Source organism: Typopeltis vanoorti, chromosome 12 (genome assembly GCF_054136105.1).
Source record: "Typopeltis vanoorti isolate ZY-2024b chromosome 12, IOZ_Tvanoo_1.0, whole genome shotgun sequence".
In the NCBI taxonomy this organism is placed as follows: domain Eukaryota; kingdom Metazoa; phylum Arthropoda; class Arachnida; order Uropygi; family Thelyphonidae; genus Typopeltis; species Typopeltis vanoorti.
In genome coordinates, this window is record NC_143560.1 from 20,672,141 (window position 1) to 20,698,736 (window position 26,596).

The 26,596-nt window shown below is 34.2% G+C and overlaps 1 protein-coding gene across 4 annotated transcripts in view; it reads left to right on the top strand.

The window, feature by feature from the left end:
* Positions 1 to 26,234, top strand: part of LOC150100618 (uncharacterized) — a 127,047-nt gene extending 100,813 nt beyond the window's left edge. For all 4 annotated transcript variants that reach the window (XM_090401175.1, XM_090401174.1, XM_090401173.1 and 1 more), the window contains one exon: positions 25,205 to 26,234. In XM_090401175.1, coding sequence (XP_090257301.1) covers positions 25,205 to 25,406 — 202 coding nt within the window. In that variant the 3' untranslated portion in view covers positions 25,407 to 26,234. The remainder of the gene's footprint in view (positions 1 to 25,204) is intronic.
* The last annotated feature ends 362 nt before the right edge of the window (positions 26,235 to 26,596 follow it).

The following is a 26,596-nucleotide window of genomic DNA, read 5'->3' on the forward strand; positions in this document are numbered from 1 at the left end:
CCATATCCTTGTGATTTTCATTCTGTCATTCTTGTTGGGGATGGGTTGTAACTGTAGAATAGCCTAGCATTCTTGTTTAAATACCTTTTGTATTATGTTTGATATATGATGCAGATGTTGGACTTCTTTCCAATTAATTTTGGAGAAAGTCTTGAAAGGTTATAAACTCAACTCATACCTACTAATTCCTAGATGTTTATAACTGCCTTAATCTACTTAGGACTAATTGTAATCTAATAACTCGCTATAGTAAACTTGCTTAATATAACAAACCAGTCACAAAGTAGAGCACTCTAAAGAAAATTCACTAACACACCTTCTCACAGCAAGAGTCTAATACAGTGCTGATATTCTCTTTTCCTACTAAAGAGTGGCCTGTTTCTTCATTGTAAGGGAGGTAGCATGTGCATATGATGAGTAAATCTCATACCAGGATTTACTGCATCAATTTCAGTAAGTGGATATGGATGTAGCCAATAACTGCATAAATTGGTCACAATGTGGAGTTTGTACTAGCCATTTGATCCTTTTGGTCATCATCATGCATATCAATGATTTAGGCCTTGCATGGGCTGTTCCGGCCTTAGAAGTAATCATTTAAGAGGATGTCCTGGTTTTCTTTTTCTTAATGGCTTGTACTTTAAGGCTTGTTTTGGTAATCTTTCTATTTTCATTCTTTGAATGTGTTCCATCCATTTATGTTTATATTTTTTAATTTTTTCAATTACTGATTCTTGGCTTAATTCCTTCATAATTTCTTTGTTTCTTTTGTGATCAAATAGAGTATACTTGCAGTTTTTCTCATAAACTTCATTTCTGCTGTTATTAATCTTTGTTTGTCTTTTTGTTTTATTGTCCAGATTTCACTTCCATACAATAAGACTGGTAGGGCAATGCATTGTATACCTGTAGTCTGGTTTGTTTTTGAACTAGGTTTGGTTTAAATATAGAGTTAATTATACCTGTTATTTTTAAATATTTTGCAATTTTTACATTTATATCTTTTTTCATTTTCGTATGTGATCATTCATCCTAGGTAGTTAAATGAATTCATATAGTAATAGATAACAAGATCTAAGATCTTATTATCTATTACTATCTTAGTTCTTGCTGGATCTTGTTCTTTAAAGGCCATAGTTTTTGATTTTTCTGTTGCTATTATCATACTGTAATCTTTGGCTATCTCATTTAGATCTAAAGTAGCTTTCTGTAATTATCTTCAGAATTTGCAATTATTATTTGGTCGTCGGCAAAAAGAAGATCGTTTAAGTTCACAGTAGGAGAAAGTTTAATACCTTGATGGAAATTTTTATTCCATTTTATTATTATTTCATTTAGGTAAATGTTAAAAAGTTGCTGAGAGGGGACATCCCTGTCAGACCCCTTGGTTTATCTCTCTTGTATATGATAGCTCGTGATTTAATCTTATTTGTATTTGATTATTTTCATATATACTTATGATAGCTTTTAGGATATTATTTGGTATTTGTCTTTCTTTTAATATGTTAAATAAAATGCTTCTTTTAACTTTGTCAAATGACTTTTTCAAAGTCAATAAATGCAATATGTGTTTCTGAATTGTATTCCCTTCTTTTCTCTCTTATTAATTTTAGGCAAAAGGCCAGATCTATACATGATCGTCCTTTTCTAAATCCATTCTGTATTTCTAACATAAAGTTTTCAGAATATTTCATTAGTTTGCTATTTAAGATTCTGCTATTATAATTATATATTATATATTTTGTAACAGGAATTTAGTATATTTATTCCTCTATAGTTTTTAGGGTCATCTCTACTACATTTTTTAAAGATAGGAATCACAATTGCTTTTTTCCATTCTATTGGGGGGTTACCAGTTGAATAAATTTTATTTAAAAATAATAGGAGTCTTTCTTTGAATCTTGTTCCTGCATATTTATATAGTTCTAAACCTAGCTTATCTTCTTCAGGTGATTTTCCATTTCTTGTTTCTTTCAGGCTGATTTCTAATTCTTCTTTAGTTATTTCCTTTTCATTTTCATTAAATGTTTGCCAGTTGTCTTTTTTAAAATATTTATCTGTCCACAATTCTGTGTAGAAATTTAGAAATTCTTCTAATTTCAATTTGAAATTAGAAGTATCTGCATTTAAGTCTTTCAAAATCTTATATACATTGGGTCTTATTTCATATAAATCATGTTCTAAATTAAAAACAAATTTGTTCCATGATTCTCTGTGTTTTTCTGACTTCTCTTTTAGCTATGGCTCTTATTCTTTTATATTATACTAGGCACCCCCCCCCCCCCCGAGTTCCGGACTGGTAAGACAAAAAACTTTTCAAATTTCGGCTTATCTTTTTATATGAAATATAGAATAAATTTCATTTTCTAATCTTTTACTGCTTAACCATTTATGATAGGCTTCTTTTTTCATTTTGATTATTTCTTTGATTGTATTATTCCATATCTTCAGTTTTTTCCTTTTATTGAATTTTTTGGTCTTTCCTAAGCTTTTATTTGTTGCTGCATTTAGTATCGTTTTTATATTAAGCCATTCTATTTCTATTTCTTCATTTTGATTTATTTTATCTAGATATTGGTTAATTCTTTGTTCATATAGCCATTGTACATTTGTGTCATTCAACAGTCTAGTTTATAAACAAATGTTTCAATTTTTCTTTCTGTTCTTGTTACTTGTAGCCATTTAGGTGGTAATCTTAATTTTATTTTAACAAGGAAGTGGTCACTGCTTATTTCATATCCTCTGTGAACTCTAACATCTAGTGAAAATTTTTATGACTTTTCATTTAATATGAAGTAATCTAATATTGATTTCTATCCTCTTGCTACCCAAGTATATTTTTGTATGTCTTTATGTTTATAGAAGGAATTCATTATTTTTAGGTTATTATAAACTACAAAGTCGATCAATTTTTTACCATTCCTGTTTAGAGTATGTTCTCCATATAATCCTATATTATTATTATTAATTTTCGTGTTTCCAATTCTTGCATTTAAGTCTCCTGCTAAAATTACATAATCATTTTTATTTATTTTATTATATATATTTTGTAGCTGATTATAAAATTCAATATTATCCTGTTCTCTTCCTTCTTCTGGGGCATATAAACCAATTATTGTTAAATAACCTCCTCTATCTATTTTTATTCTAGCTTCTATTATTATTTCATTCCATAATTTATAATGTTTTAACTGTTTTGAAAGGGAGTTATGGATCCCAATCATAATATCTGCTTGTGGTCTTTGGTCTCTCTCAACTCCACTGTATATCACATTAAAATTTTCAGTTCTCATGGTTCCTTTTAATTTCTTTTTTGTTTCAATGATTACTGCTATTTTAAAATTTCTTTCATTTAATATTTGGTTTAATTCTAATTCTTTATAAGCTATTCCTCTTACATTCCAGTTTATATGTATTATATTTTGGTGTTTCTTTCCCATTTTCGTTTTACCTTTTCCATTCCAGAGTCGTTTTCCATAGATTCATTCTGGTTACCTTTTTCTGTCAGCTTAAAAGTAGAATTATGTTCTCCATGTCAGGTGACTAGCTTGACGATGGAATAGTTCAGTGTTAGGGCTGCTACCTTAAGGCTTCTGAACCAGCAGTCTATCCAATTTAAACCCATAGGAGGAATAGGGTATATTGAAGGGAAAAGAGTAGATTATAGTAGAATTATAGTAAAGGTTTATAGAGGGGACATAGTTGTAATGCCAGAAATGGGAAAACCCTTGGCCCTCAAGTACTCGAATAGCATAAGGGTCATAAAATAAGAAGAGTTGGCTGAATAGGCCTTATAGGAAAGATTAAAGTGAGTGGATCTTCCTCAAAGTAGAAGAAGAGGATAAATCCAGCTAGGGGTCCATGGGAGTGCCACTTCCCTTACAATCAAGATGATTGCCCTGTTGGTCTATGAGTCCTTATTCAGTATATTCAGACCACCCCACCATATACAGATACACACACATACATACATACATGGTGGGCTCCCCTATCTGCCACCCAGGGGATGCATTCTCTAGGGGTTACAGGGTCCCCCCAAAACATCCTTTTTGGTTAAATATCAACCTACTAATTAATAAATTAATTAATCAGTAAGTAATTAGCTCTTTCATCGATTCATTACTTGCAAAATTTAAACCAGTTATTCTCTGCTATTAGACTCATCAGATGGATTTGATATAATGAAATGGGTTAAGGAAATAGTTTCTGAGTTTGCTGCTGTTGCAGCCAGTTTATTTTGATTGATACAAAGCATACAATAAAAAATAAATGCAATGTACTTTATTCAGATTTATCCCCTTTTAATACAAGAAGAGGAAAAAGCAAATTAAACATTTATGAGAAAGTGGTCAAAATTAAATACAGTATACTCTCGACTATCCAGCCTAATGTGGCAGAAGGGCAGGCCGGATTACACAAAAGCCGGATAGGCCAGAGTTCTAGGCCTACCTTTTTACACAAATGTGAAAAAGTAGGCCTAAGATGAAAGAGTCAAAACTTACAGTTTTTAGTTTTTGAAAAAGTCCTTGATAGATGACCGCTTCACCCTTTTAGCCCTCTTCCGTGACGCAGTGTCCCTCCACTTACGCAAGCAGATGATATCAGCTGGCGTCACTTCCTCCTGCTCATTAATGTACTGCAGCGCTGCCTCAATCGTCTTGAACCCTTCCGAATGTGGGATGAGATTTTTCCTGTCATCTAAGGATTCTTCCTCATCCTCTTCTTCTTCCCCCTGTGTCACCATTTCCACAATATCGTTGTCAGTTATTTCATCAACTTCGTTGTTTGACATCCATTCTGTAATGTCCTCTGCATTGACATCGTCACAGCTCGGTACATTTTTGAGCAATGAAACAAGTTTATCGTTTTCATTTTCCACTTCGGTTTCACACACGGATTCAAGGTTGAAATGTCCACCTTCATGGTCCAAAAGAATTTTCCAGGACTTTACAAGTGATATGTTTCGAATCTCTTCCCATGCTTCAGCCAACTACCTTATGACATCTAGCAAGTCAATCTTTTTCAGAGTGGTTACGCAGTCTTCATTATTATCAATCGCTGATATCAACGAACTGAGGAGACGCCAACGATACTGTTTCTTTAGCATTTTAAGGACGCCCTGGTCCATCGGCTGACAAACAGCGGTCACGTTGGGTGGTAAAAATAAAGCTTTGATGTCTTTTCTGTGAGTTCATCATTGGCAGGATGCGAAGGTGCATTGTCAAGAAGTAGCACAGCTTTTCTCAGCAAATTGTTGTCTTTCAAATTTTTTCTACAGTCAGTACGAATTCATTTTGGAACCAGGTTTTAAAGATTTCTGAATTCATCCATGCTTTCTTTTGATGTGTGTAATATAGGGGTAGTGATTCCTGATTTTTCATTTTTTTAAAAGCTCTAGGTTTCTTTGATTTTCCTATTAGCATAAGCTTGTGGTTGCCGGTTGCATTACTGCAAGCCAAGATGGTGACTCGTTCCTTGCTTTTCTTGTATCCTGGTGCAGCGGCTTCTTTTTTTGATGGAAGCGTTTTTGTAGGGAGCATCTTATAATTTAAACCGGTCTCATCACAGTTGTACAACTGCTCCCCAGAAATTCCCTCCTTTTCAATAAGCTTAAAAAGATTAAGCTTATTGAAAAGAGGCTGTACCTTTGAACAAAGGTACAGCCTCTTTATCAGCAGATAAAACCTCCCCACTTATGGTAATATGGCGAATACTGAATCGTTTTTTCCACCGATCTAACCATTCATCACTGGCATTAAATTCTGAATCTTCTCCTTCTACATGCATTTGTCGCTTAAATTGCAATGCTTTTTCCTGCAATATCGGCCCAGTAACAGGCAAGCCTTTTCCTCTTAAGTGTTCATGCCACAAAAATAAAGCTTCCTCAACTTCTTTATGCTTACCTTTCAGCATCGTTTTTCTTACTTTCATTCCACTTCCACTAGCTTGGGCAGTTCACCACTTTTCAATTTCTGTCAACTGTACTTTTCTTAACTCCTACCTCCAAAGCAATAGTTTTTGCCATTACCCCAGAGTCTAGTCGCTTTATAGTGCGTAGTTTCTCCTTCATAGTCACTACAACCTTTTTTCGTTTATCACTGATTTCGTAATCTTTAATAAAAAAACAACAAAGCTCACCAAACAACAATTTACTAACGTAACCAGGAACAGTGACAAACGTATTCCGCACTTGCGGACATTCGATACACAACTGGCGAATCGGGGAAATCTGCACTTTGCATGTCTCAACTTGTGTTATGCACACTGCACGTAGGAGGATTGTAGCAGACGCCCACTTGCAACGCCTTGGCAAAGTAAATTACAGTACTTATTGCTCATTTTATCACAGAGAATTACTGTATTATTATAATTCTCTGTGATAAAACCTGGGCTCCGGATAGTCGAGAGTCTACTGTACCCTTAAATAATGATGATGTAAAAACATCAGAGTGAAATGAATGAACATGACCGACATAAAGAATGACTACAAGCATTATATGAAATGACATGTTCATATCAGCATGTGTCAGCAGGCTTTACTAATAAAGCCTGCTGACAGATTTATGTGAAATTAATTGTAAGGTTATAGAAAGTCTTTGAAATAATCTAAAATTGAGTAATTGTTTAGGACAAACTATATGTAATGCAAAACGTAAAACATTTAATTCATTAAACACACTAGTTTAGAGCATAAAGTCTCCGGTCTCCACGCATTCTGAGACATGCCAAATGGGCTGCAGTTAGTCGGTAAGCAGAACTTGGGGATGGAACCGTTCTCAAAGCATCTTGCTACTCTTGAGAGACTGTCTATGGTGAATGTGTTTTTAAAATTAATTTTTCATTTGTTTTCCTTGAATAATTGAAACCACATAATTTTTCCCTAGAAAATTTATTACAAAAAAAAATTATGATGATTACCCTCCTAATATTGCAAAGATTTTTGAATTTGTTATAGAATCAGGATATTTCAACTAGAAAAACAAGATCTATAGACAAGTTGAAGGTGCTGCTGTGAGTAGCCCTCTGTCTCCACCTTTGGCAAATTATATTTTGAACTGTCTGGAAGATACCTTATTTTCATCCATTCATCCTCAACCCTCTTGTTAGTTTCATTATATTGATGTCTTTGCTGTTTGGCCTCATTTTGAAAATGAACTTGCCACTTTCCTGCAACAGATCAATAGCCTTCACCCACTCATTCAATTTCACGATGAAAAAGAAAAGGCTGGTAGTTTACCTTTCTTGGACATCCTTCTTATACACACAACCTCTGTTAATTTATCAACGAGTGTTTATTGAAAACCTACCTTTACTGGTAGATACATTCATCAAAAGTTTTGCTTATCACATCTCTCAAAAAAATTGGTGTTATCAAGTCTTTAATTAATAGAGCACATAAGGTGTGTTCCTCTCCCTCAAACTTACAACAAGAACTTCTCACTATCAAATCCAGCAGATAATTGACTCCTATGTTCCGACACCCCAGGATTCTTCAACAGACCGCAGGGTTCCAATCCCTTATATTTCTGGTATCTCTGAACCGATTACTAGAATTTTTAAGAAGTATCATCTCATTCCCACATAGTTTCCTATCAACAAAATTTCTCACCTGTTGCCATCTATAATGGACAAACTGTTACCTCCATCATTAGTTGGCATTTACCAGATACATTGTGAATATAATCTAACATACTTTGGGCAGACAGGCTATTCTGTGGAAAAAAGAATTAATGAACATCAATATTATGTCAAATACATGAAACCTCAAAAGTCTGGTCTGGATACTAAATACAGTAACCAGTGGGATGAAGCTCGTCTTCCCCATAGAAGCAGGTTTAAATATGAACGCGTTTTCAAAGAAAGTTGCAAAACCCTTTTACATGGGCCAAATCTGAATTGGAACGATTCTCTCTCCCAAAAGTTTTGGAGATTCTTATCTTATATAACCATCAAAAATAGATTTTAATAATATTATTTATTAATATTAATTTCTAGCACGCATCAACAGTTTTCAATTGGTAAACCACCGACTGCTGTGTGTACTTTGTATTCCCGTTCCTTTGATTTGCTTGTTTCTACACACTGATGATGTACTGTTATTTTCAGTACAAAATATCTATACTTTCATTTCATTAAAGTTAATTACTGTGGTTATCGTGTAATTTATTGTTTATAGTTATCCAAAGGTATCTTTAAAGATTGTCTTTTTATTGCTAATTTTCATACCAAATTTATTACAGCAGTTATACAATATTATATCATATCATTCATGTACATGAATTACAGATTTATTGACTTTTTTTGATTAACAGTAATTTCTTGCATTTTCAAAAAGTGGTATGGAAAAGCAATAAAGATTAATGAACAAAAATTTTATGCAAAAATAAAATATGAAAAAAAGTATAAAAATGTTTCTTTTAAAAAAAGATTTAATTCATTAATATAAATTATAAATAAATAACATTTTAATTTCAAAATATAAATAGTAACTTTAAAGATAACTTGATGTCATCATCGTCGTTTATTTATAATTTTACAATTATAAATAAGGAAACCAATCAAAATAAATAAGTAGTCTGTGTACACTAAGGTAGGACTTGGAGGTTCTTATGATGTGAAGGAAAACCAGACTTCTCTGTCATATGCTAATTGACGGATCTCTGATGCGGTTAGTTGGGGGGGGGGAATATTGCTGATGTATTGATGTATTTCCAATATTTAATTCGGGGTCTGCCTCTTTTTCCATCTGTAGGGACGTAGAGGACCAGAGCATCAAAAGGTGTGGAGGATGGGTGTCTGAGTTGGTCGCCAAGCCATTTTATTTGGTGTCTTTGAACAGTGCTGCTGACTAGAGGATCTTGCTGGGTTTCATCTAATATAGTAGAGTTGGGAACATGGTCTTGCCAGGAGTAATCCAGGATATTTCTTAGACAAGTAGTTCCAAAGCTATTTATAACATTGGTTGCTGCTTTTGTTGAGATGTTCCAAGTCTGGGAGCTGTATAGTAAGATAGACTGACTGGTGCACTTGTAAAGATGAATCTTCGTCTCCTTTGTGATGAGGCTCGACTTCCATACTTTATTAAGACTTCTGTGGAACTGGAGTGCTTTCTGTTTTCTTGTCTTAATGTCTGTTAAGGAATCTGAAATGTGTGATCCTAGGTATAAAAGTCCTCTACTTCATCATGGTGATCATTTTGATTTATATAGATATGCCCATCTATCTGATTTTTTAATATCTTTGTTTTTTGGGAGTTTATTTTTAGTCCAAATATTTCTGCAGTTCTCCTAAGGCTGTTGAAGTAGTTTTGGGCATCTGTAATCTTGGAGTGAATGAGGACTATATCATCTGCAAAGCTCAGGTCTGCAAGGTGTATCTGTATATATGGGTCTTTGATGAGGATTCCAGATTTAACTTGAATCGATTTAAAAATATATTTAATCACGATAGTGAATAGATATGGGGCTGTCGTGACGACTCTTGTCCTTCGAGTCCGTGGTCTTGCTTCAAGTCACTTATATCAATAAATAAACTAATTATCAATTGGTCACCAATCTTAAAATAGGGAAATTTATATTTATACTGCGCCACCCTATCTTAGGTTAGTCTATATAAATAGTAGGACCAATCTTCAATTAGCTAGCAGTCTTCTCATTTACTCTGGCCGAATTAACTATCATTCAAATTGGGGCACCCGCGAGATTCGATTATTTTAATGAACGGTGCAATAAAAAGGAATTCAGGCAAACACAATATTTAGATTAACAAAATAAAACATTTAATATATGATATATAACAAGTACAATAATTCTACTCTTAAATGAAACAATACAAATAACTCAATACAACTTGCTAAGTCTCTCATTCCAGTTCGATGTTCTAAATTCTCAAAAACAATTTGCAACTTCAAAAACATATTTTCTTAACTCAGATTAAAATAACAAACTTCACATTTAATCTGTCTCTACAAATCTGTCAATACAATGTTCAAATTCACAGCAAGCACTAATCCAGGTAGACAATATTCCAAGCAAGTTTATTCCGGACTTTGAGCATCGGAGATATATTACAGTTAATGCTAGAATAGACGAACATATACAATTACTCTTACCGGATAAAATCTTCAATACGTCAAGTTATTGCGAGGACACTTATGAATTAACTTAATTACATCAGCGGAACATACATAATAAAATCCTTCTACGATTACGGCATTAACTTTACTTCATAACAACAGCTGTTTTCACTTGTAACATTAAACTTTTTGATTCACTACTTTTTGGTTCATTTCCGAACACTATTTTCATGAATTCCTGCCCTAAAGAATTTATAACCTTCTTTTACTTCTTTGCTTGTATGCTACCTTCCTTCTGGTTCCGCAAAGCTCTTTCCTCTCTCCCCTTACTAATAAAATCTCAATTCTCTTTTTTCTATATACTTTCACTTCTTTTTCCCCCCCGTTCGAATGCCACGTTCTCTTCGACCCGTGTTGTTTACTCATGCGTCTCCATGACAACAAACTAAACGCAAACATTTCGCTAATGTAATACAACGCTCTACTACTACATGAGTGATTACATAACGTTAAGCTTTATACACAAATATGAATAATTAGAATATTTGCTTTTCAATAAATGCGTAGTTAATATTGCAAATATAAGTTTCTATAATATTGACATAACAATAAATAAAATAGCTTAACAATAATTAATACAGAATCTATTTACCATTAACACATTTCTTTGATTAAATAATTAAATAATTGATATAATTAAGGTAGTTATATGATATCAAATTACATTTACGTTATTTACAATAAATAATATTTACAACGCAGCCTTTGTAATGGAAATTCATGTTGGATTCTGAATCAAATAATATTTATTCTATTTTCTACATAATTAGAATCCAACAAAGGCTTACTCTTCCTTTAAAAAAATTTTTAAAGAAAATTTTTTTTTTTTTTTTTTTTTTACACTAAACTCATTGGTGGAGGAATCAGACTTCTACTACCTTTTTTTTTTTTTTTTTTTTTTTGGGGGTCTTAGGTTATACTTCGCTTGGATGAAACTCCCTCCTGTGTTTTCTACAACGCATGTATTATCTTCCCCGTCTTTTCTTAGATTCCTACTGTTATCACGTTCCAGTGCAGTATATCTTCTATATTGGTAATCCATTCTTCTGGTTTTCCTTCTGCAATTATTTAAATCCTTGTAATTGTTTCCTCTTCTCATATTTTTAGTTCTGATATGCAAAACTGATACTTCAGTAAAATTAATCTTAGCTGGTAATTGATTCTTAGTACATGTTTCTTGCTCAGAATCAGATATTTGAAGTTTTGATGTCAAGTCAGTGTTAAGTTGAATAACAGGCTGATCAAGTATAGTAGAGCTTAAAACAGTATTTTTCACAATTTGCTTATCTACAGATGATTGCATTTTATTAAGTTGTTCTTCTTGTTTAGGTACACAAAATCTTCTTGTTAGTCGCCTTGTTCCTGTGCATTCAGAGTTATTGTTTCTTTTAACACATATTCTTCTATTCATTATGGATATTTGACCTCTGGAAAAGTCACAAGAGAAGTGATGCTTCTCCATAAAATTTGTTCCTAATATTATGTGAGCATTTAAGCTAGGAAAGAAAGGGACTATCAGTAAATCTTGATATACATAGAGGTTGATGCCAGGTATGTAAATTTGTGCACGAACTTTTTCATATGCTGTAGATCTCGAATTAGAAAGAGTGGAAATTCTCACAGGTCTCCTTAAATTGGTAGCATTCTTCCATAATTTATCTCTCAATTTTAGGAAATAATGCTTACTGATGATTGAGGCATTACAACCTGTGTCAAATAGAATGTTACAATTATGACCTTTGACACTTCCTGTAATCTTCATCATTAACTCTCTTGATCTAGGGAAATTTTGAGACTTATTATATGTTCTGTGAGAAATATGTCCAAAACTAGAGTTCCTTCTGCTGTTAGAGTAGTTTCTTTTATTAAAGTAGCAATTCCTAGCGATGTGACCAATCTTGTTGCAATTAAAACATTTGGGAGGATCTCCATCATCTCTGAGAAATTTTCTCCTTGTGTGAGCTTGAGGATCAATGGGAATTTGTTGTCGAACATTCTCCAGGGCTTCCATTACTCTATCCATTTTAGCCAAAATTGGCTTGTTTTGCCTCTCAACTTCCAGTTTGACCACTTTGCTAACATGTTCTGCTGTGGGATTGAAGTTCTCTTGAAATCCTACAGTCATTTCTGTCAATTTTTTCATTACTTCATCTAATTTATTCTTCATTGGCTGTTGCAATTTTTCTACTTCCTGGTGAACAATGTCTTTTACTTCCTTGAATAATTTCTTGTTGGTTTGTTCTTTTGTGTCGGACATACAGTTTTGATCAATAGGATTCTCTCTAATGATTTTCCTTTCATCTTCTTTCTTTCTGCTCTCTTTTGAGGATTTATTTACTCCTATGGAACAATCAGTTGTTTCTACTATGTTTACAAGGCCAATATTAGATGAAAGGCAAAGGTCTCCAATCATCTGTTCCTTTTCCTTGACAGCTATAAGACATTCCTCTAGTGAGGTTATCTTCTTCTTATAGGCTGTCTCCCTCAGTTCTTGTCTGACACCTTGTCTAAATTGTTGATAAACTGCCCAATTCAAATGAGGTTTGTCTTCATTGGATACATTTAAACTTTCAGAGAGAGTTAGTAATCGATTGTAGAAGTCACCAACACATTCTTTGTCCTTTTGTATAATCCTCTGTAGCTTCCACAAATTTGGTCCAACACTCCTCCGTTTACAAAACTGAGATAGCAAGACTTCCTTAAACTTCTTGTATTCAAATGTTTCCTTAAGTACAGGAGATGAAAAAAAATATGTCTTAGCTTTACCAATTAGTTTGTTTCTAAGTAATACCAACAATTGAAAGTCTGTCCAACCTGCTGTTTCTCTGAGTTTCTCAACATAAGTAAAAAAAAATAATACATCATCAGAGTCTTCTCCTGAAAATTGGGGAATTACTTGTTGGGGATTCATACTTCTAAAAAATTCACTGTCTTCCATCTCTGAATTGGAAGTAACAGCCATAGTGAAAATTGCAGTATTAATTCAAATAATATAATCCTTCAATTTCAAAAAAAAACTTTATCTTTGCCTGATTTCTGATTACAACCAGTTCATTGTGATTTATTCAATTTACTTTCTAAATTTTCAGGGAGCAATTCCACAATTATTACTACCAAGTTAAATTAAATCTGTTAATCTACAGCTGTTAAATTACTTTCTATCAATTAAATCACATCCTGTCGACTGCGCCATTTGTCGTGACGACTCTTGTCCTTCGAGTCCGTGGTCTTGCTTCAAGTCACTTATATCAATAAATAAACTAATTATCAATTGGTCACCAATCTTAAAATAGGGAAATTTATATTTATACTGCGCCACCCTATCTTAGGTTAGTCTATATAAATAGTAGGACCAATCTTCAATTAGCTAGCAGTCTTCTCATTTACTCTGGCCGAATTAACTATCATTCAAATTGGGGCACCCGCGAGATTCGATTATTTTAATGAACGGTGCAATAAAAAGGAATTCAGGCAAACACAATATTTAGATTAACAAAATAAAACATTTAATATATGATATATAACAAGTACAATAATTCTACTCTTAAATGAAACAATACAAATAACTCAATACAACTTGCTAAGTCTCTCATTCCAGTTCGATGTTCTAAATTCTCAAAAACAATTTGCAACTTCAAAAACATATTTTCTTAACTCAGATTAAAATAACAAACTTCACATTTAATCTGTCTCTACAAATCTGTCAATACAATGTTCAAATTCACAGCAAGCACTAATCCAGGTAGACAATATTCCAAGCAAGTTTATTCCGGACTTTGAGCATCGGAGATATATTACAGTTAATGCTAGAATAGACGAACATATACAATTACTCTTACCGGATAAAATCTTCAATACGTCAAGTTATTGCGAGGACACTTATGAATTAACTTAATTACATCAGCGGAACATACATAATAAAATCCTTCTACGATTACGGCATTAACTTTACTTCATAACAACAGCTGTTTTCACTTGTAACATTAAACTTTTTGATTCACTACTTTTTGGTTCATTTCCGAACACTATTTTCATGAATTCCTGCCCTAAAGAATTTATAACCTTCTTTTACTTCTTTGCTTGTATGCTACCTTCCTTCTGGTTCCGCAAAGCTCTTTCCTCTCTCCCCTTACTAATAAAATCTCAATTCTCTTTTTTCTATATACTTTCACTTCTTTTTCCCCCCCGTTCGAATGCCACGTTCTCTTCGACCCGTGTTGTTTACTCATGCGTCTCCATGACAACAAACTAAACGCAAACATTTCGCTAATGTAATACAACGCTCTACTACTACATGAGTGATTACATAACGTTAAGCTTTATACACAAATATGAATAATTAGAATATTTGCTTTTCAATAAATGCGTAGTTAATATTGCAAATATAAGTTTCTATAATATTGACATAACAATAAATAAAATAGCTTAACAATAATTAATACAGAATCTATTTACCATTAACACATTTCTTTGATTAAATAATTAAATAATTGATATAATTAAGGTAGTTATATGATATCAAATTACATTTACGTTATTTACAATAAATAATATTTACAACGCAGCCTTTGTAATGGAAATTCATGTTGGATTCTGAATCAAATAATATTTATTCTATTTTCTACATAATTAGAATCCAACAGGGCCAGTGTATCTCCCTGTAGGACTCCTGTGGTGATGGGAAAACTGTCCGTTTTGTCTCCATTAACTCTCTGGTAGGATCTTGATTACCCTGATAATTTTAGGTGGAATGCCATTAAGTTTGAGCGTTTCCCATAATTGTTCCCTGTCAACAGAATCAAGTTGGTAAGTTCTTGTCCTTTGAACCCTCTATTAGTCTTCTGATGCAGTGAATGTGTTCTCGAGTACCACGTTTTTTGAGGAATCCAGCCTGGTTTGTACGAAGTAATGGAATTATATGTGGTTCAATTCTATTTAATATCATTCTATTGTAGATTTTAGTGAAGTAGAAAGTGTGTGATTCCTCTGTAGTTTTCAGGTTTGTTCAGGCTGCCCCTTTTTTGGAATTGGTGTTATTAGACCCTCTTTCCACTGTTCAGGAACTTTCCCAGAGGAAAGTGCAAAGTTATATATGTGTAGGAGTTGTTCTTTGATGTCTGTAGAGCAATGCTTTAAAGCCTCAACTGTGGTGCCATCTGTTCCTGGTGATTTTCCTGCTTTTTGTTGTTGAAGGACCATTGTAAACTTCTGCATGGTGAAATCGTCGCAGCTGATGCTAAGAGTTTCCGGTACTATGGTTTTCGAAATGAAATCAGTGTTTGGGGTTGGTGTGTTTAGAAGAGTGTGGAAGTGTGCCTTCCATTCATCAAGTTCTTCGGTCTTGTTTTCAAATGAAGTTCCATCTTTTTTCTTGATTCTCAGTATTCTGGGTTTTCTTTCCGCTGTGCTCAGGAACTTGACTATTTTGCAACTTTCTCTTATCTTGTGCAATTTTTGATAGTTTTCTAGCTCTTGGCAGAAGTTCTGGATGTAGGCTTTATCTTTTGAGAGAGCTTCATATACCTCTGTTTAGTTGCTTTAGTTCATTTTTATATTGAAGGAATCTTGGGTTTTTACTTTGCGTTTTTTTTTTGCTTGTCAATCAGTGAGTTTGTTTCTTTGGTTACTCAGTCTTTATCTACACTTTTTGTGTTTGATTTAAGAAATGTTTGGGAGGCTGCATGATGAATTCATGACTTAAGTTTTTAACAGTATTAACAACACCAAACAATTTAATCAAAAGATGTTTTATTAACTGTTTATATTTCGCTGAATTTCAAATCAGCATCATCAGAGCATAACACACTTGTACACACAACAGTGAGTAAGTAAAACAATAAAATTGCAGCGTACAAAAGATCTAAAGTCCTATTCATTGTCCCTGCTAATGTTGGGGGGGGGGATCATTACAGCTATGTGGGAGTTGCTCTTAGGATGAGAGTCTCCCAAATTTTTGACAAATTAATGCAACCATACTTCTTCAGGTTAGGAGAATTCTTCAAAGCTGACAAAAAAAAAAATCTTTCAGATCTGTAACAACTCCTAATAGCACATTCATTTTCTTCCATCTAATCTTGTGTAAAGGAGTGTCCAAAGCATGGTCTGCCAGTCCTGACTTGCCATAGTAATAGTAGCAAATGTATTTTTTATGTTCTTCCAGGCAGATGTTAAGTGATCTTCGTGTTTGTCCATAGTAGGCCAAGTCACATGGAACTTCATATACTCCTGGGTGTGTTAAAGGCGAAGTTTATCCTTAGGAGAGCGGATCAGAGTTGCTAGTTTAACCATTATGTCTGATAGCATAGATAGTCCCACATATAAACTGGCCCAACAGTTAGCCAAGTCGCTTGCTCTTCTTACTGGCAACTCCTCTACTTTTGTAAAAAATTCAGTCCATTTCAAAACACTAGTTAAAAATTGTATCCTAAAAACTTCAGACATAAAATGGTTAGTTTTGATGTCACCTCTTTATTTACCAATGTACTACTTATAGACACTTTGGATTTGTTCAAGTCTAAATTTCCCTCTGATATTTTTGAATTATTCAAATTTACTATGTATGCAGGTTGCTTTATGTGGGGAGGAAAAATCTACAAACAGATTAATGATACTGCTATGGGTCCCCCCCCCCCCCCCCCATAGCAAACTTTTACATGGAATACTTGGAAAACAAAGTACTTACCACAGCTACATACAAGCCACTAGTTTGGTTACACTATGTAGATGATGTGTTGCCATTTGGCCCGACACTTTGGATGCGTTTGTCACCCACCTAAACAGTCAACACTCCAAAATCCACTTCACATTAGAAAAAGAATCTAATAACTGTTTACCATTTCTTGACACATTAGTCACCCGCTTTTCAGATGGATCACTATCTTTTTCCATTTACAGAAAGCCAACACACCTATAGGAAGATACCTACATAAACAATCACATCGTCATTCATTTAGATATGAGTCAGGGGTTCTGAGTGGAGTGGGGAATAAATGCATTCATCCCAGCAAGAATAATTGCTGTCTGTTATTAGATCACTGCAGGTGGTGCTAGGATCCGAAGAGTAGAAACAGTAATCAGACCCCAGAAACAATGCATAGAAGTCCTGATGATCATCTCAGTTGGCACCCTTGTAGTGCCACATGACACAAGGCTGAAAATGTCTGGGGGAGGGGGTGACAATCAGTAATAAAGGAGACAGACGAGATTATGATCATACTTACCAAGAGGAGAGCTAACATCTATAATGTATTTGGAGGAAGAGCATGGTATTGGACCTTTAAGAAAAGGTCCATGGTATTGGGAGAATGATGAGGATTATCAGGAATCCTTGTGGGTTGGTGTACAATTTGTGTTAAATCATTATTGATAGCAAACAGTTTGGCTTCTTTTTCCAGCTGGGTCTGTAAAGTTTTTGAAGGGGATCCATTCAGAACCTTGAAATCATCAAGGAGAATTATCTCGCTGTTAGGATAATTAGACTGTACGTGATCAGTTTTCAGAGATGAAATCAATCAGTTGATGAAATCATTGGAATTAGGAGAATAGGAGAGGCACCAAATTAATGAGAAGTTTTAGCATCTGTGAGAGTGATCATTTTGCCACAATGTCTGTCCTTTCATATAGCAACCATGTGTTCCATCATGATGGAAAATATATCAAGCTCATTGGGAATATCTTGTCATCCCTAGAAGAATTGGATTTTGCAACAATCAACATCTTTTTTATTAATGAAGCAGCAAATTATATTTCAGAGTGTATAGTATAAGCTGCAACAACTGCAATACCCAAAACATCAAGTCAGTTTCCACCTTTCCCAAAACTGATGAAATTCATCAGCCAAGAAAGTCTAAAACAAAGGTTGCCTTCCACAGCTGTTCCACTGTATGAAATTTGTTTTCAAATGTGTCTCCTTTCCTGAGCATGATACTCGCCATCAGAGTCCAAAAGAAAGGACTTATGGATAGATCCAATTCATATCTTTTGTCATCAGATCAACAGACACTAAGAGGTCAGGGACAAAATTAGGAAAATGAAGGGCAGTTGAGCCTCCAAAGCTCAGTTGGTTTCAACAGAGACCTTTATTGGAAAGATCTGGGTTTGATTCCTGTCTGACATGAAGAACCTTTATTAGAGCTTTTCAATTAAAGGTGAGTTAACCAATCTTAGAGGCAGAGGATTTCCCCCTCCCCACTTAGAACAGGCAAACCAGTTTTTCTGTATTTCTGTGCTCTTAGGGAATGCAGCAGAGGAGTGGCAAGCCATCTGCATTAAATTGCCTGAAAAACCCTAATTAGAGAACTCAACCTGTCTTGGGCAGACAAGGAATGGATGCATAGATGAAGGGCAGATATGCCACCCACTCTTCTTCAATCCCAGAACAAAATCAAAATGGATGTACAATTCATCCAAAAGCAAGTAGACATGAAGATTTTGCCAGGACTTGAGCAGCATTCACTTATATCCTCCAAATTCCTAGATGTAGAAAGTAAAGTAGAAAACATCCAATTCTGTTCACTTCAAATGGTCTGGAAGATTACAATAGATCATTCAGGTAGGAAAGTACTGAAAACTGCTTTGCTTCGTTGTTCACCAATTGCTTAAGAATAAGATGACATCTGTTATGAAGTAATTTAACATCTCTCATCATCCATGAGTCAGCTATCTATTCAACAGAATTTTCTGTGAAAATAATTTTTGGAATCCTGGCAGAAGGCAATTATTATTGCCTTTCCAAAGCCAGGTATGGATCTAAAAACACCAACATATTATTGTCTATTGCTATGACTCGTGTATTAGCTTGGGAAAAAATGGTTAAGTCTCATCTTTTGTGGTTTCTGGAGAGCATCAACCTTTTTTTTTTTGCAGGATGCAATCTTGCTCCCAAAATATCGTACACTAGATCATGTAATTCAACTGAAACCGTCGATTAGAGATGCTTAGAGAATATACATAAGTTAAATCACTGTGTGAATTATTGATTTAGAAAAGTTAATCTTATTTTGCAACTATAAAATGGAGTAGTGTGTTTTATTCTTTATTACAAATTATGAAAATTATCTTGGGAAGTGGGGGGGGGTTGTGTAAAGTATCTGCTTTTGTGTCAAACAAAAATGGTAATTCAATCTGTAATTCACATTATATATGAATGTCTTTTACCACCTTTATCACTATCAAATGATTTAGATTTTCACTACAGAAAACTGTATAAAATTTTTTTACCCAAACATGTTCTTCATCCTGATCCATGACAAGGATAGATAATAATTCCAGTTGCAACAAAAGCAAAGTTTTTGTAACTTATAGTTGACAAAAGAAAAAAAAAGCAGTTTAGAGATAAGTGTCAGAGAACAATTAACCTTCTTCTTGCTCTAACCTCCACTTCTCATGGTGTGGATTATTCCACTTATGTGTCTACCTCTTGTCAGATCAATACTTGGTTATAGGTCTGAAGTCTGTTTTTCTGCAAGAAACAGTATACTTTGATGGTTGAATCCAATTCAATTCACCATCAGGTAATCAGAACTGCAACTGGAGCATTTTGAACATCACCTGTTCCTGGTCTTTACATCGAAGCAAATTAACCATCTCTGTCACATTGTCAGACTGCTGTGCATCCCCTTGGTGGTTTATGAATATATGCATTATACAAACTTCAGACATCTGGGTAGACAACACTTCTCACGGTGTGGATTATTCCACTTATGTATCTACCACTTGTCTGATCAATACTTGGTTATAGGTTTGAAGTCTGTTTTTCTGCAAGAAACAGTATACTTTGATGGTTGAATCCATTTCAATTGCAAGTGGAACATTGTGAATATCACCTGTTCCTGGTCTTTACATCGAAGCAAATTAACCATCTCTGTCACATTGTCAGACTGCTGTGCATCCCCTTGATGGTTTATGAATATATGCATTACTACAAGCTTCAGACATCTGGGTAGACAACACTGCATGGATATCGATAAATATTCTACCACCATGGCAACACTGCATTCCAGCATATATCTTCTTCTTGTGCAGATTAGTGAAACATTTCACCTCTCCCTCTGTTTTTTAAGCAGCCCTTTCAGTAGCTTCCTTAGCTTACTAAAAAAACTAGACATTCTCTTCTGCTCAAGATGCCATTTTTCACCCACCAACTATACAAAATCTGCCTATCCTTAGAATACTACTAACGTGTTTGGGCTGGGACACCTAAAACCTCTCTTAAAAATTTTCAGTGCTGCCACAGGAAAGCATTTTGGCTCATATATGATATTGTTGTATCGAATTCTTGTTTTTATTGTACAATGGTTGTATTTTATTCAATCTTTTCTAACCTAAACCTTTTTCTATCTTAACCTTATTCTACCAATATCCTACCGCCATTTATGTTGTGTCGCTTTCTTCCTTATCACAACTATTTTAACCTTTTATGCTATGTCTCCGTAATACACTATCGGGTAGCACGTGGTACCTCTGAGGGACAATGGAATTTCCTCGAGAACGAGGCAGTATCAGAGTGCCTGAGATTTACCTCTCGTAAAACGCCAAGAAATTTATTTGTTTCGCTGCGCCACTTAGTGCTATTAGATTATTAATATTAACAACTAAGAGGTAATCTCAGGACAGTACTTAATGATACCTATTAACTCTGCAGACGCCAAAATATACCCTTTTCTAATATCCCGCATAGGTTCGCATTAATATTTTATAAGCAGTGCATCGGATTCCAGAAATCACAAAAAGTCTTTGTTAGAATCAAAAGCAAGGTTTATTATACTTAAAAGTTGATACACATAATAACACCAAATTAAATCCCATCTTAAGGGAGTTTCAGACAAGGTATATAAAATTCAAACACTACTATTACACTTATAAAATATTATACAGTAGCTTCCTAAAGTAAGAATTATATTAACCTTCGCTAATGCATTAATCATGTACTATTATCACAATCAATCTAAAACTCCATAGCTCTGTCAGACTACACACTCATATCTTTCACAATCTCTTTATATTATGCCAATTCTTTACTCTAACATATCCTTAACTTCATTCAATATAAAAGTGAACTTAAACACAACGACAGATAGTAAGATTAAATTCAACATCCCTCTAAACTGATAGCAATACAATCTTATCCTATAACATTAATGTTCCTTTTCCATAACATATTAACATGGCACATATTCTGTTAAACACAAACAAAGCTTACTTATCTTCCCTTTTCGGCTCTTTAGTGCTTCATAGGTTCACAGGAAACTGGCCTTCTGTGGACTGCCAGACTTGCTTCCTTCCGCGGAGAATACGGCTGCCAAGACCATAGCTGCCTATCAGGAGCCGTCCGACATCGAGGGCACTCGTGCCCTCTGCCACCACGAGAGACGAACACACAGGAGATCCAGGGGAAAAAAGCCTTGATACAGGGTCGCATGACCCTTATATTTCCCTCTATTCTTCCTGGCGATTCTCGCCCTTTTCGGTGTCTTGCCAACTCACACGTGCTACCACATCATGGCGTCCATTCTCTGCCCTGCTTATCGCACGTACGCTGACGTCGCGTTGTTTACTTGGGGCGAGCCGCTCCTTCGCGTAACCTTTCTACTTGACTTTCCCCCCCCCCCCCAACTGTTGAATATGTGCTTACATTTTATAATTCTTTTATACATGTTTTATAATGTTCTGCTAATATTTTACACTTTCAATGTTAAATTAACCACACTCGTGAATGGCACAAAATACATACTTATTTAACCTTTTCATAACAGAACACACTTGATTTATATATACATAATACTTATTCTACACTTAGAGGCAATTTATTGTATTTATCTCATTCTTTTGTTTGGAAAAGCATGTTAGACTGTGATAAGATAGGAATACATAAATTTCCACTCTATCACAATCTAACAATATCTTCCTTAGATATCATATATGAGCCCTCACTTCACCCTCTATCTCAGACATGCAATGCTTCATCAGTATGTTTGTTTTATGTGCACTTCCATGATCACTGTTCCACCTGAACTGGCAACCATCATTCTTTCTGTTGGGCCTGTTAAGCTGCAACTACAGCATCCCTTTTCAGTGCAACAGCAAACACACCAACCCTACATCTCCTCGTTTTCTTTTATTTCATTAACCTCTGCTCATCTACCTCTGAAGAGCTTCCACATGAAATGTTCCTTCCCAAACAAAAGCCTGCAATTCCTCAAGAAAAATGCCACTGAACTTCTCACCTGCATCCCATGCACGTGGCACTAATGTAATTGTAGGCTCAACCTTTAGCCTATGGCAGTGTTTTTCAAGCGTAGGTCGCAACCCATTAGTGGGTCTGAAACAGTTTGCAGTGATTATCAAAAGTGAATTTTTATACAGATTAATTGGAATGGCTATTAATAGTTATTTTTGTACTTTTAAAGTTAGTTGTGATATTTTGATGAAATAGGAACATTTAATTGGTTTGCTTAATTAAATATGACACTGCAATCACTTGGTAAAAAAAAGTTTCTGAATTGCTCCATATGCATTCTCACCATGACTTTCACTTTCTGAGAGAACTGGCATAATATATGACATTTAAAAAATGCTAATTTTTTTATTGATTCTTATTGGTATTGTTTCCCTTCTGTTATATTTTCATGTATGTTATAAAACAAAAGTTTAGTTGCAGGTAAAATGTATTTCTAGTGGTGGATTCTGCTTAATTTATCCACATTGGGAATAGCATAATTTGGCTTAATTAACGAAGTTGCACATCAAGAGTTTAAAAGGTGCAGGTACATAAGGCAAAATTCCTTTTTTAACAAGTTTTTCATTTATTGCATAGCAAAATTACTGACTTGTAAACTTCAACTCATGGGTAGAGTCCCCTGATTAGGGGTCATGAAGAATTAATGCAGCTGGCACATCACTCCTCCGCTGCATCCTGTAAGGACAAGTATTTTTTTCACTGTAGATATGCGTGTTCACAGGCCCAGTTTGTTTGTTTGTTCTGAGAGGAAAAAAAAAACTACCTCCACATGAGACTGGCTAACTCACAAGGCTGTTGACTTCACATCAGTTCCCTTATCTTGTAATGCAAAGAATTATGGGAAGGGCAATTACCCAAACTTGTTGAAAGTTTATTTTTCACTTGGTTAGACTATAATAAATTTAGTTTAATCCTTTATCCAAGTGTGAGCAAACAAAGTTTGCACCAGAAAGTATCTTCAGGACTCGGGTAAAGTGGTACAACACCGGGCAACTCGTTGCAAAGGTGGAGCGAAGAGACCTCAGTAAAGGTCGAAACTAGTCTGGTAGTGGTCCTTCCCTCAATGCATAACATTATACATATCCGCAAGAAGATGTGTTTTGCATTATGGGAGATACTGAGATAGGAGTGATGTTAGCTTGCTCCACCTTTGCAACGAGTTGCCTGGTGTTGTACCACCTTACCCCAGTCCTGAAGATACTTTCAGGCACAAAGTTTGTTTGCTCACACTTGAATAAAGGATTAAACTAAATTTATTATAGTCTAACCAAGTGAAAAATAAACTTTCAACATCTTTCTCTAAATCCAGGGTAATTTAATAAAAAGTTAGCACACCGTTTGGCAACTCCTATAGCCAGAGATGACCTTGCTAATGCTTCTGCCTGGTATCTCCACTTGGGCCTGGCTCCCACTTGAAGAGACCTCAATAAAGGTCGAAATTATAGTGGCCCTTCCCTTAATGCATAACATTATACATATCTGCAAGGAGATGTGTTTTGCATTATGGGAGATACTGAGATAGGAGTGATGTTAGCTTGCTCCACCTTTGCAACGAGTTGCTCGGTGTTGTACCACCTTATCCCAGTCCTGAAGATACTTTCAGGTGCAAACTTTGTTTGCTGACACTTGGATAAAGGATTAAACTAAATTTATTATACCCAAACTTGATTTGACCTTTGTTGAGGTCTCATCAGTGGCAGCCATCCCCAAGAAGAGTTGAAGGTTAAATTAATGCCGAAATCATATATAAGTAGGGAAAAAAAAAAAGTGTGTCATTTTATTAAATAGATGAGAGTGATGGAAAGTTTGCTCACTTGGTTACAATGTATATTATACCTGAGGAGTAGTTATGTTCTTGTTTTAATCTTTTACTCAAATCTTACTCTTTTTTTTAAATTTCATTTTTTAAACATTGCTCTGAGCTGAGCAATGTTAAATCCTACCTTTGGATTTCTGAGCAACTGGCAAGGGAGCTTCTTATTTAATTAATTTATTTATTTTTAAAAGTTAAATTAGCTTACTCTTAAAGTGTAATAAATTCTTAAAAATGTTTCAGATTACATATGCAGAATTTAACCTCTTGAACTTGCCAAACAGGAAACCTCAGTTTAAGTTTATTTTTTTTTTAAAGTTTTTGCGGTGTTTGTTTTGAACAATTTTATGCATATGAGTAATACTTCAAGTATAGCCTAAGGTTCAGGTCGTATTGAATCCTCCTAGGCATAATGGGGTAGGCACATAATGAGATATGGGCATCTTTTATTTTAGATAATGTGGTATGTACAGTTAGCTAATATAAATCCAAACACTTTTAGGGAAAACGAGAGTATTTGTTTGAAGAATAATTTTTGTGATTTAGTGAAAATGAAACATTTGTATATTCTCATCTCATGGTAGAGACTAGATCAACTCTTCTGGATTATGTTAAGTTCTGTTGTTTACATATGTTCCTGTGCTGTTCAGTTTATTCTATAAAGATATTGAATAAACCTTTAATTCAACTGAAGTTAGTTCCATTCTCATTCTGAAGTTGCAGAATTTTCCCCTCTCACATAACACAAACTGGCCAATAAGCACTTGACATAACATACTGGTCTCGTAACCTTAGTTTCTTTGGCCAAATTCTTACCTTTTGCTAATGCAATCTGCAAAAGTAAAATACGAAGTCAGCATAACAAACTTGATACCCATAACTAAATTTCTGTTGCTGGCAGATTTTGCAAGTTTTTAGTTATTTCCCAAAATTTACATCTTTATAATTCAGAGAACAAAATCTTTATTAAATATAATCTTTATCTAAGTATTTTAAGATGTTTTTTGTTTGTTTGTAGGCTGCAACAGGAAGAATTAGCTAAACACAAAGTGTCTGTTAATGTGGGAAGCATGCTGGTATCTGTCTCTGACCTTAGCATCTACCTACTCCAGTTGAGGTATCTGCTAATAGAAGTGGGGAAAAATGTGAACTGTGGTGAAATTACAGGACATAATGAACTTCCGCTGGCTAAAAGATGGTGTGGTGATAGAGCCAGCTAGAGAATATATGTTCCACATTCTTGACTGTCAATTTTGTTTAGCAGTTGAGGTCCTGAAATGTATTGTCATCATTTATTCCGTGCTTATAGTTTTGAGTGCAGTGTTATTTTCATGATAAATTATGCAGAATCTCATGTTTTGTTAGTAACATGTAATCTTGATTTATAGTTAAGTGATTTTTTTTTTCCTTCACGAATGTGCTGTTTGTCATGACTACAAATCAATCATTTATTTCACGTAGTTACTTTTTTTGTATATAGTAATTTTAGTTGACAGTGCTGTCATGCAGTGATAACATTAAAATAAATGGTGTGGTTTTACCTTGTTTAATTCACCTTTGCTATAAAAAAAAGCATCTTTCTTCCATTGTTTAAATAAAACTAATGACTGTAACTCAACAAAGTAATGCAAACTTTCTCATACATAGTATCTTATGTGTGCTTCCTAAGAAGAGCAAAAAATTGTATGACAAAATTAAGAGCTTGTTTCACTGTTTAATTTTTATAATAGCAAGACAAGGCAGTTTTCAAGTGGTGTTGTAAATTAAGACAATTTGTTACATAATTAAGATTGTTTTGAAACGAATGTATAATTTATGCCATCCCTTCTCCCACTACAAGTAAACTACCTAATATATATATATATATATATATATATATATATATATTCAGTGTGATAATATGGCCAATTCTTTGCATTAAGTTAAAAATAAATAACTCATTATTTATTGCATAGAATGCTTAGAATTTTATTTTTATTTTATTTTATTTTTTTTCATCGCTGTTGAGCTTTTGTAAAAAGATAATCAAATACAATATATTGGCCTCAGTTTATTGTTATACACTAAATTACACAACATTGAAATTAATACACAGAAGAACTTGCAGTTTGGCTCACTGCTTTGATTTATCACTTTTATATTGCCTTATGATGGTAGAACATATCACTTCTTTCCACCAAAAAAAAAAAAAAAAATCAGAATTACTAGTAAATACTCAGTAATTTACTATTAAAAAACTTTTTTAAAGTTATCAAAATCTGTTTTCCTCTTTCTACCATTGAATTGTTTTTGCTAATTATGTATCAAAACAGTAGCATTTCTTTGATTGATTGATCACTCTCTTAAGCAACTCCAGCTTTATTCTTAAATAGAAATGTTGTGCAGTTTATAAATTCAAATTTTTATAATG